Genomic DNA, 12,706 nt, shown 5'->3' on the forward strand with positions numbered 1-12,706 from the left:
TCATTTTATTTATCATTTAATACTTATTTTATTGCTTACTGACAGACTGACTGAGTTATTGAGTGGATGTTAAAATGCCTTCTGTTCACAGGAAGGTCGCTTTTATTTTGAAGGCAGTTCTTACAAACTCTTACCGTAATGCCTAGTATATACATGCACTGCAAAAAAAAAAGTGAGGGCTTGTTTGACTGTCATCTTGGAGGTCCTTCACTGCAGTGTCCTGCACTGGGTGGTGTTTAAGGTGAGACGACAGATTGGTGACACTGCTCTACCTTTAGGAGCAATCGTTTTGATATCTCCTGATATATCCACCTCCAGATGATAGACCCCCTGTAAAAGCAAATATACCAACACGCACACACACGTTACCGTCCACATGTTGCCCTGCCCCCACTGCCTTCCTTAGATCATTTTATGTGAGTTGATTCCTCCTCATTCAGACGGACCTTTCAGCTCCCAGAGTCATTTCCATAGGTCATGGCCCCACCCGCTCCATCTACCCCACCGCCTTCCACCTCCATTATGGCCAGCCCTTTGTCCACACCAGATGCGAGCTCTGTCTGTGTATGTGTATGTGTGTGTATGTGTGTGTGTGTGTGTGTGTGTGTGTTGGGTGAAGGGGCCCACTGCCCCAGACCCGGATGAACCTCCCCCTCACACAAACACAGAGGCTGCTATCTGGCCCGCTGAACTGTTTGTCCTCGCAGGTCGAAGCTGGGGCCAAAGCTCAGCGACGTGGTGTAAACCAAACTGTGGCTCACACTATAACAGATGCAACACACTGTCCTTGACACTGGGCAGACTGGGGATCAACTGCCAGTTTTGCACGCGAAACACAGACAGGAAGTGCAGAGGTAACCAGGGATGCACAGCAACATGCCACCCTCTCAGGACAGGACAGGATGGTGGTGTGACTCTGACATGGAGGTATTAGTGTGTCCTTCCATGTGTGTGTGTGCATTGATTCTCTAAATAATATAGGGAGCCTAACAATTGATGCACAGATCACAGAGGCGCTCAGTGTTGCTCCTGTGTTGCATTTGCGCTTGCGCATAAGCAGAATTTGCTGACAGCTGCATCGTCTGCAATCCGCCGTCTGAATACGGTGCACATGAACACCGTGTGTGAGCCTGCAGCCCGGCTGTTTATCACAAAAGATGGAATAAATCTGTGGCACCGTTTTGCTCCTACCATACAGACTGAGAATGGGAGGGGAGGAGAGGCCGTACATCTGTCTGGGCGGCTGCTCTTATAAATATGCAGCAGCCTGATCTAAAGGTTAGACAGCCAGCACCCTGCCAGCTGCTCCATCCAGACACCATGAACACACACACCCCCACAATCATACACGCACAGTCAGTTACGATAGACCGAGTTCAAAGCAGAGTCCTTGATCAAGGAGTCCAACAAAACAATCGGCCTCATCATCTCCCAAATGTCCTCTCTGTTCACTGTTTCCTAACACAGACAACTTTACTGTACAGCCTCTCTCCTTATGAAGCTGCCAGCAAGACAGGGCAAGGCTGTGTCTGTTACAATGAGCCTCTGCTTCAATACGAGCCGAACACACTCCAACAGAAAGGATGCTCCAACTCATTGTTACGGCACCTCATACAGGACGGCCTGGTTTACACCTGTGTGTGGTCCACACCGCCCCAGATCAGGCGTTACTGAGAACACTCTCCAACACAGATGCATCTGAGAACCAGATATCATGATATACTGTGACATGTCGATGGATGCAGAACTGCAGGTACAACAACATCCCTTTACACACCCTAGGAAGGTTCTCCTTTGTTTATTCTTCCTCTTCCAGCCTTCAGTTTGTTTCTCAGTCATCTGGTGGTGCAGCTGGTGGGTTTCACCGACAAACAAACGTGTGGCTTCCCTTTTCAATCTCTGCTCACTGAGACAAGCCGAAAGACGACACAGGAACTTTAAATGAATTCATCTTCGCTCCTTAATGCGCAGCGACCAAAATTAACTTCTTGACTCACCAGCCAAAGGGCCTGATAGAAGAACAAAGTAGATTTCATGGAGATAATGAGGTTTCAGGGCTGAATAGAAACTTAAAGAAGATGCCGAACCAAAATCTGAAGCAGAGCGATTACAATATATTGAGCAGCTCATCACCACAGTGTCAGCATGAGAATAAGTTCCCTCTGGTGAGCAGTCAGCAAGTGATATTTTAGCAGATCAGCTGACATCCCGTACTGTAAACGGTGCCGCAAAAGTTGGAGCATTCACACGCACATGTGAACACATCTGTAGATTGTGTGCGATCCGATACAGACAGCAGCAGAGCCAAAGTGTGCTCCTAAATGACACCAAAACACAGTACAGACACAGCAGATTTGCTGACCAAACTAACGGTGACCAGTTCAATTGGAATCTATGGCAGTTTTGGTGAGAACCGAGCGCACAGAGAGCGTTTTGGTTAATAAGGATTACGTGTATGGACCAGTGCGTGGCTAGTAATCAGATAACAAATCAAACATTTTGTTTGGGTTCGGCCGACTTGACATGCTGCTGTGGACTATTCAAGTGCTGGAATTTGTTATTTACGTGGCAACGCCTGAACGCAACAGTGTGTACTGTGCCGTGTTGCGCTGCTGTGCGAGTTGTGTGTTTGAATGTGTGTAACAGCAGCCTTCTGATGGTCATTTACACACTGTCCATAATAACTATGTCAGGAAACAAACTGCGTCAGGCTCGGGTCGGGCTCGGACTTAACAATTAGAAAGTCTGTCAGGTTCGGTTATAATTGTCTTGGACTTGGGCCAAGTTCTCACAAGCTCCATTTCACCCAAACTCGAACATACTACATGCGCTCCAATCAATCGTCCACCGGTTGTTATCAGCAGAGCGACACCACAGAGCGGTTCCTCTTTGGAACTACTGCAGGGTCGGAAATATTTTGCTTCCAGCCATGCTCGTTGTTGCCGTGGGTAACAGTATGATGTCATAATATCAGCAAGTCGAAATATCGCAAATATCGTGATAACGTGACGTGAGTTCGAATGAAAGAGTGATGGCCAGAATGACTTTCTCGACTTGGCGGGAAAAGGGTACGGGGAAGTTATCGATGCTGATGTGTGGGACTTGGATGCTTCAAAAAGCTGCTGCTCATCCAACACATGATGTCCTGCAGGCAGGTGGTGAGGGAGGTGGGAGAACACACAGCACATTACACAGCACGGATGAAGCTGAACAGGCCCAGCAGCGGGGCAGTCTCAGATAAATGACTACGTCACTTCCAAGGCAGGCAGGCGCACACACACACACACACACACACACACGTACAGAGAGAAGCCCTGAAGCAGGGATAGTGGAGGAGGCAGGGGAGGAGAGCACCAGAGAAGTTAATGGAATGGACCGCCTTCAGCGAGAGCTGTTAAATTAAAAGTGGAGGAAAATGGTGGCAGTGATGTCTGTCTGTCTGTCTGTCTGTCTGTCTGACCACTTTATCAAGATGAAAGAAATTCTGAAAGCTGCTGTTGACATTAATACACTCGGTGTTTCTTTTGCTCTGCTCTACAGTGGCGCTGTCGGCTCCTGATTCTCTTCATGTATGAAACTAAAGAGATAAACTAAACCATACCAATCTAAGAGAGTCGCCTCCGTCGCTAATTTAACATGAATCAGCTTATTGTAAGAAATTAAAGAACGCATTTAAACTTACTGTAATAATCTGAGTCATTCAGCAATCAATCTCAGCTGTAACCTCTACATTAGTTTGGGAGCTGGCATACTGTAAGTATATTAGTGAGACATTAGCATGTAGCATCAAGAGATTATTTTTATCAGAGCATTTGGTGTGATGGCGGCGCTGTGCGAGATCCCACTGTGAGCATGTGTCTGGATTACAAATCACCCTGTGGAAGATTCTTTTAAAGCAATATTGGGACTTTGAACTCAAGGTTGCACCCTTCACCTCTGTGCAGAGCTATCTGAGTTTTGAAAGACACTGACAACATTTTGGGCTGAATGTCTACAACACCTGCAGAACATTGTTGGCCGTCCTTTAAACGGCCTGAAAAGCCACAAAATTTAGAACACTCACGACCTCAATACAAATTCAGAAACTGGCGAACTATATGCCTTTATCCTTAGAGGGCTCTTTTCAGTATGAAGCCACTTAACTGAAATTGTTGCACAAACGCATCACACTTAACCGTATGATGACATTCAGTGAAATACGCTTCATTTGAGCAAACGAGTTCACGCAGGGTCACATGCTGTGCTATAGTTTGGTCGAGAGCTTCAGCCTTCATGTCTGAGACGGGGGCACTTTTTCTGACACAAATCCAAATCCAGAAAAGAAATGTTCCAGCGACTTCTCTTTGTTGCTGCCCCGTCTCACATCACTGAGCTAACAAGTACAATAATACATCACTGAGCTTTAAGTCGGTGCATTCAGCACATGCAGCACAGACAGTACACCAGGAAATACAGGTGTACCGATTTTGAAATTCCAGGCTGATACCGACTTTTAAAATGACAATTTGTCCCAAAGCTGATACCTGTGTTTTTACACCGATGTCTGCTTTGTTTTTGTTGTTATTTATTCCTGTTTCTGTGCCAGGGAAACAAAGACATGAACACTATAAAACAATAACTGAACTAATTAATTAAGCCCTTCATTACACCACCTGGGCCCAAATTCAATCATACAAATTTATGAAACAACCTTTCACTTGATAAAAAATAAATAATTGCTTTTTATTATGTATATCATAACTCCCTCACTAATATCTATTTTACATTGTTGTGAAAGCATCAACAAATTTCACCTGAAAACAACTGTATTAAGTTTCTCCCTAAAAACTACATTTTACAGGATTCCATTAAACACATCACGAGGAAATTATAATTTACCTTCGCCTAATACTCATTTATAGTGAATAGAGCTAAACACACATTAAACACACATTAAACATGGCTTAATAGAGACACTTTCAAACACAAGTACACAAATCAGCTTCACTATAACTCGCAGCATTCACAGACAAACACTTGTCTTTATCTGGACACATTTTCCCCACAAATACAACATGCTAACGTTATTAGCACAAGCCTATGGCATTTTACATTGTATAAATTAGCCTAGCAGCTAGCTGACTTTTCCTCTACTCATATGAAGCCAGGGACAACAGCAACATTTAACAAAGGCAACGTTACAAAATTCAGCTCCATTACAGCTCACAAGGTTCACTGACAAAACAACTGTCTTATACTAAACACGTTTTCCAAACAAATACAACATGCTAACGTTATTAGCACAAGCCTATGGCATTTTACACTGTATAAATTAGCCTAGCGGCTAGCTGAGATTTCCTCTGCTCATAAGAAGCCAGGATAAATCACACACAGGACTTAAAATGCTATTTTTGTGGAGGCGTTATTGTCCTCACAATTTATTGTTTCTTATCTGTGAAATTAAAGTAAATACAAGATTTGTTCGGAAATGGTTTTCAGCTTATAAACATAGGACGCCTGCCTCGACGCAACACGTACTAACATTTCTGGGGAGGTTACAGCGTCGGCTCTAGGACGCACATGTTGACTCACCAGCCAAGGGGACTGCTACACAAAAAAATCCATCAGCCAAGCATATTTTGTAACGGTCAAAATCTAAACTGCCTTTTTGTGCCACGTATACATTTGTTTCACTTCATTTCACTTTGATAATAAGGTACTATTATGCTGAATACAAACTCAAAGAGGCCACAGCAAAGTCTGAAGCTAAACTATTTTCATATATTGATCGATGGCTGATCAATTCAAGCCTGACAAAAATGACAGGGGAGAAAAACATAACTCTGTGCTGAGCTTGGCCTTGAAAACCCTGCGTCCGCTCAGTGCAGCAGAGAGGCTGCTCTCCACTGCTGGAGGCATAACGTTAATAACAACACAGAGCAGCTCCGCCTGCTCCTCGCTGTATTTTCTCTTACTGTGAGGTGCTTTAAATTAATTACTTCATGCTTTTTAAAATAAAAAGGGTGCAGACCCTTTATATTAATTGCCATTTATGCTTCATATTTCAGTGGCACACACGATACCGGAGCAAGAGACTGAAATCTGTGCGCCCTTTTTCTCTTCACTAAATCAAGAATTTGAATCAGATTAGAAACCACAGGATCAAATCGCATCGTGATGTTCCCAGAGATTCCCACCCCTATAGAATCAGCAGTACAGCTTGTGATTCCCTGGCCTCCCCATGAAGGAGAGCAGAGTGGGGGGCCATTCATTAACGCGTTGGTGCCTTTGAATCCGATGGTCACTGGCATGGCTACAACCTCTCAAATTAGTCGTGGTTCCTTGGGCCGGGACAACGGGCGTCCAGGGTCACCCGCATGCCTGGCATTCCTCCACCGCGAGTACTGACAGCAGCAGCACACAGCACCCAGAAAAACAACGCTACACAAGCATTTTCGTACGACACAAAACAGACACAGAAACGGCCCCCAGCAGCTCGGGAGAATTTGGTGCAGATGAAACTAAGCGCAAAACATGGACTCTCTGCAGTCTCTGTGGGATTTTTACAGTATCAAGATAAAAAACACAACATACAGAAAAGAGAAAGCAGAGCTCCCACAGTGGTCTTGATGAAAAATCCCCTGACCGTTGCCTCACTGAAAAATATTCCTTCCTGATTTGTTGCTGTTTTTTCTGAAGGAGAAAACCCTCTGGTTTCAATTACTCAGGCTACAGACCACTTTTAGCTGCATCAATCAGTCACTTTCCTTTGCAGTTTCAGCGTACAGTAACATCTCCGGAGGATTCAATGAATCTTACTGCATTAATAATACATTTCAAAGTAGCAGTGACTGGCCGTGATCCCCGGCTGACACTTTAAACTACTGCTAACTTCACTCTGAATGCTACTGGAGAAAGACAAAAGAGAGGCGCTTCAAAAAGACAGTATGCGACGAAAAATGCAGGTTTTTAGTCGGGCCATGATACACACAATGAATGAGTTAACACGTACGTTAGCGCCTTTGTTTTAATCGTATGTGGGACATGACATTTAACTTACAGATGAAAAACCTGCCCGATTCAACATCTCAGCCACTCATGTCTACACTGACAGAGATACCTGATTCATAATCAATATTTGCTTTCTGGCTGCTTGAATCGATGCATGCGGTCACCAGGAACAGAAAACAAAGAGTGACGATACACCTGAAGCTTTATATTATCAGAAGAAGTGGAGTTGGGTTGCAACTTATTTTCATCACAGATCAATCTGCTGATTCTTTTCTCAAATAATCAATCACAACACTCAATCACTGTAAGTGAGGTCACATGGACATGATTTTATGAGTTTATGGTCAGGCTTTTGGGCATGTAAACACCACATTTTGGTTATGAGAAACCTGAATATGATGCTGGAATACTCTGAAAGAAACTGGGATGTGTACGGGAAATATGAATAATCTGATTTCTCTGTGCTCATGTAAACCATCACCCAAATATGATCGTAACTGAGACTACAAAAGAAACTTAAACATTAGGTGGGAAAGAAGTGGATATCGGTATCAGTTATCCGTCATGAGTTGTTACATATTGGCATAGTCTGCAAAAAAGTCATATGGTGCATCCTAGTCTGGGGCCGTTTAGTGGCCGTTTTGGTAAGGAACCGGAACCAGGGCGAGAGAGACAGGATCCGGAATTCGATGGATGTACCTTTCCGCCAAAATAAAAGCACCAAGCTAATAAAAATGCAGTGAAACGTTTTAATTTAAAGAATATAATTTACAAGAAAAGCCCCAAGCCATGAAGTTAACCTTTTTCTTTTATTGTAAATCGATGGTGCGCCAGAATTTAAAGTTTTACTTCGGTGAATTTGGTGAATTCCGGATCCGCTCTCTAGACCGGGACCAGAATCCAGACAAAATTCAGAGTGAATGAAAGCCAGGCTCCTCGCCGTACGTGAAGAGCCTGGTGACGCGAGGCTAGGTGCATCCCTAACATTCAGTTTACTATTAAGTGTAAAAAATGCTGCTGGAAACTGGAGATTTAATTAACAAATGAGCTGCCAGGTAATTGTACGTCAACTAACTAATCGATTAATTGCCTAATCCCTTCAGTTTTAAGTTTAATACTTCAGGCGGCGTATCCCAAAACTGGAATAAGGGCTCATCTGGCTTTCTGGGACATGTTTACAAACACAACACCTGACAGTGATTCACCAATAACCGGATCGTTGTTGGGCTACAACAGCACATGTTAACACACACAAAAAAAGAGGAGATTAAATTAAGTGATGCATCTCTTGAAAAACACTGGACTAACTTTTTGAGAAAAAGTGACACTAGAAATGAGAAAAGTGTTTCCCATGACTGTGACGCACTTGGTTGCAGTTTCTGCACGTGTTACTTCCTGTTCCTTTCTTGCATTCAAACTGCCAAAACATTGCAACATCTTTGTTAGAGTGTACACTTTGCAGCATCCTAAGTGGGACACACTGTAGGATATATGTCCCTAAAATAAAAGTTATCAGGCAATTTCATGACCAGTAGCAACACCAGAGCAAGAGGAGCCGAAAAACACGACATCCCAAAGCGATCCGTCACATTCTCTGTTGTCTGGGACAGTCAGGACAGACTGGGACGGCTGTAATGGCACACTGAAGTCACGGTTCGGTGCAAGTTCAGTTCAGCGGGAAGAAAAACCCAAATGCATGAGGATACGTTGATTTAAATCTATTATGAACAGACAGCAGTGCCAGTGTCAGAGCAGACAGACAAAATCCTCTGGCGGGGGACTGAGGCGACATTTTGCCCACTGGCAACTGAGGTCAACTATTTTAATTAGAAAAATAAGCAACACTTCTATAGAACACTGAATACACACTTTCAAGGTAACAGGTCACAATAGGCTTTAAAACTGAAAACCATCTCTTATTCTATTAAATTAAAAACACAAAATGATGGAAGAATTAAAGCTTGTGCATTAGGAGGAGTGTTGACTGTCACGTCTGAGTGATGCAGTCGAATGTGCGTTAGCATGTTGGATGTGTTTCCATTGGCAGACCTTCAACGGTGGAGCAACACTGACACACCGTCCTCCTGTTCTACACAACTCTCTTTACGTTGCTCTTGTGGGTGACCGGGAATTTATGTTTTCTAGGATTGCAAAGGGACAAGCCGCCCTGCTCTCCCTCCGATTGATCAGGTTAAAGGCCCAAGATGCTGGTCAGCCATCGGTGAACGTTGGGCCTTCACTGAGCCACACCACTGCCAGCTTTTTTCAAGAAAAGACACTGAAGTGAGGAAAGTAAACGAAGCGCTAATATCCAGAGGGAGTGAGGTCGAAACAAACTTGTTACATAAGGTCAGATTACTTTTCTTTAGCCTCCATTGAACATTTCATGATGGTTTGTGTTGTTCACTGGCACACAGTAAACATGCTTGAATCTATCAACACTGTATTGCGTGGTTAATGTGCTAACTGGCTAACTAGCATCAAGACGGTCTTCCTGTTTCCCTTGTTTGAATGAAGAATACAGACTACCGCCGTCGGCTGGCGTGGAAAGTTATTGCCTCTAACGCAGGCACAGAAACGTGCTGGTTGGTCAGCTTCAGTCTTAGCCGTGTGTTCATGTGCAATTTTTTGAGGCGTTTAAGTCTCTGGAGTCAGTTTGGTGTGTCATGGACATGGGGAGTGAGACTGGTTAAGGCTGGGTAACACTGTCAGGGTGAGCCAATCAGAAGCAGAGTATAGCAGAGTAGGGTGTGTCGTATTTTTGCAATCCTTGGAAATGCAAATTCACGGCCTCAAACCCGCAGGCAGGTCTTCTACTTTTGCTATTAAATTCGGGCTCGCCGTAGCGTGGCTGACTTGCACGCCAATGAGCTTGTTGTGCTAACCTCAGCACATGTTGCTAACGGCATAAAAGTTTCTAGGTGGAGCTTGCGCTTGTGAACTTAGCTCAGCATTATACACATCAATCTGCGTACCATGCATTCTGTGTGTATGGCTACGTGCACCAAACCGTGAACCCCGATGGTCGGGCACAAACGCACAGACCATTACACCCTTTCCCTGGACTGTGGCTTGCATTAGTCTGAGAGTGCTGACACAACACTCATCTTTTATACCAGCCACTCCAGCTAAATGCGGCCCGTTTACTTACTACGCCTGGAGGGGGCAGGGGAGAAGCACAAGACTCGGAGCAGACAAATGAAACTGGAGGGTGGGAGGGCTGAGGGAGCGAGGGGAGGCGGGGGGGGGACTAGTGACAGAGCACGAGGACAGAGCCTATTAGGCGGCAGGATGACTGAGGCTGGTAGGATGAGGAGAGTAATAGTGACACCACCCAATTTAGCCCGCTGCCAGCACTCGGATGTGTGCGGGTGCTTTTGTGTATGTGAATGCTGCTGCTGAAGCAAGTGTGTGTGAGCTGCAGGGGTGTGGTGCTGAACGCCGAACAGCAACGTGACACGTTAGAGAGTCAATAACACCTGGTGCTCTTTGATTAAATCATCTGTGGATGTATATAAATATGATACGCAGCCCAGGTTATTTATTTCACTCATCTGAAATGTGCTGCACTGATTCTGTGTTTATACACATAAACACACCACTGCATGTAAAATATTGGATTCTTTTCTGATGTAAATGATGCAGCTCCGACCATGGAGCCACGCCATGACAATCCCATTGCTGGACAAAGACGGCGGAATTCCCTCCCTTCCTGTGTGTCCTTGAGCCAACATATCAATTTAATAACCAGCCTGCATCTGAGGCAGCGACGGGGTATATGAGGACACGACCCTGATTTTGGCATGGGGAGGCTCTGATGAGATCTTTATGTATGCCGTTTGAAAAGCATGCTCCTCCACTCATCATCTCCCTCTCTCTTTCTCTCTCTCCACACACACACAAAGGAATGTCACACAAAGGAAACGCGTGAGTCTGTGAGTCAATAGGAAGAAAACACTATCGGCTATCGATGATTAAACAGAGGCTTCTCAGTTTGCAATGTGCTGACCACTGGAACAAAGAGACGCAGCTCCCGTTGCAGGAATAAGAAATAAAAACCTCAGTGCATTGAGCATGGATGGTTGCAGCGCTAATCAGAGGCTGTGAATGATGAATCCAATTCAGTACAGCTTATCTGTGACCATAAACACCCCATTACACAAGACTCACCATCTTCAGGAGACTTTTAACATTTCAGCTGCAAACACACTGTGTCACTGTCTCTGCAAAGCTATGCTCAAAGTCGAGTTTTGTAAATGATGTGCAGTTTAGATGGTGCGTTTAAGGACTTCAATGGGGCGAAGCTGCATTACAATGTGCCACATTTTGAGTTTGTGCTGAGGAGAGACACTGTAATAATTCCCCCAGCTGCAAACCGTGACTAAAAATATCCAAACTCTGTTGCAGCTCGCAGCAGATTTAAAGCTAGCAGGCTAACGTGATGCTGCAGTGTCAGAGCATTAAATAGAAGTTAAACCACCAGTTAACATCTCCAACTGCTCATTAACGAGGATGCGGATGGGACATTTAGACTCGAGCATAAATACTAGCTGGAGGAAACAGTGACGGCTTCACCTGGCTACTTTCCTCCACAGCTTGTACACAAACCCCGCTGAGCTACACGTCACTGCCGTGGGATGTTAGGAGAATAATGACTAAGTTACAACCGTGATGTTGAGACAACGGTAACCCGTGAACTACACAGAGGCATTCAGGTAACATTAACTTCTACAGTTTAACTCCAGGAGAGGGACACGCTCCGACCGCAAAGTAAATGAACAACCAGTGTTTGACAAAAAGCAAACATCGACTTAGTGATGCTGCCAACTTTGTTTTTGCCAAACTGAGCACCGCTCCTCGGGACTCTTTTGTTGGCAGAGCACAAACGCAAAGCTGTGCCCGAAATGTAGCCGAGCAGAGGCCAGCTTTGCTCCGGAGCTACAGCCGTCGGCCCTTTGGAGCCCGATGTGACTTTTAGCTCCGTGCTCCTTTTTCCCCCCCAGACAATAAACATTCCTCAGACAGGCAGCAGCAGGCTGGCCGCCGACCCTGCGCCATCTTAGTTAGACACACTCTGCTTCTTCAGGCTTCTTGAACAAAGAGCGTTTCTGGCGGCACCGCTCGGACCCGCGAGAGTAACTTCAGAGAAACACGCGACAAATATCAACCCCAGCTCAGTGTTTCTCGCTTGAGGACACTTACCGTTATTTTCTTGTACCCTTGTCCCGAACAGGAGGACGAACAGAAGGCATGGTATTGCATCCATCGTGGCTACGGACCAGACTGGCAGTCGAGTGCTAACTTCTCCCAGCGCTGAGGAAGGTAGGCGCTGATTGGCTGATGGCGCCGCAAGTCCCGCCTCTCCAGCGCTTTCTCGGGAGAAGCTCGATGCTGATTGGCGGAGAGAGCTGCCACACCCCGCCCCACTGGAGCAACTCTTGCACTGCTGTAAACAAACACTGTTGCTGTTCACTATAATTAATAACTACACATTGATTAACTCACATTCATATCACAGGTATTTATCAGTACACGACACCTTTTAGTTTATTAGCAGAACTAACAGCTCCTTAAACTACATATCATTACATATAATTATATTTTACAGTTTCTCTCATTTGCTTGGACACATTTAGGTTTCATATCTTAAAAATAGCTCACACACAGGCCTGAACTGAAAGTGTCTGATCACAACTACACAGTTTATCTCCATCGC

The 12,706-nt window shown here is 44.9% G+C and overlaps 1 protein-coding gene across 1 annotated transcript in view; it reads right to left on the minus strand.

Annotated features, from left to right (window-relative positions):
• Positions 1-12,291, minus strand: part of tgfbr1b (transforming growth factor, beta receptor 1 b) — a 92,514-nt gene extending 80,223 nt beyond the window's left edge. The window contains exon 1 of the mRNA XM_049565531.1: positions 12,193-12,291. Within this exon, the coding sequence (XP_049421488.1) occupies positions 12,193-12,256 (64 nt within the window). The 5' untranslated portion in view covers positions 12,257-12,291. The remainder of the gene's footprint in view (positions 1-12,192) is intronic.
• Positions 12,292-12,706: the final 415 nt, after the last annotated feature.

The sequence above is a fragment of the Epinephelus fuscoguttatus genome, linkage group LG21 (assembly GCF_011397635.1).
Source record: "Epinephelus fuscoguttatus linkage group LG21, E.fuscoguttatus.final_Chr_v1".
In the NCBI taxonomy this organism is placed as follows: domain Eukaryota; kingdom Metazoa; phylum Chordata; class Actinopteri; order Perciformes; family Serranidae; genus Epinephelus; species Epinephelus fuscoguttatus.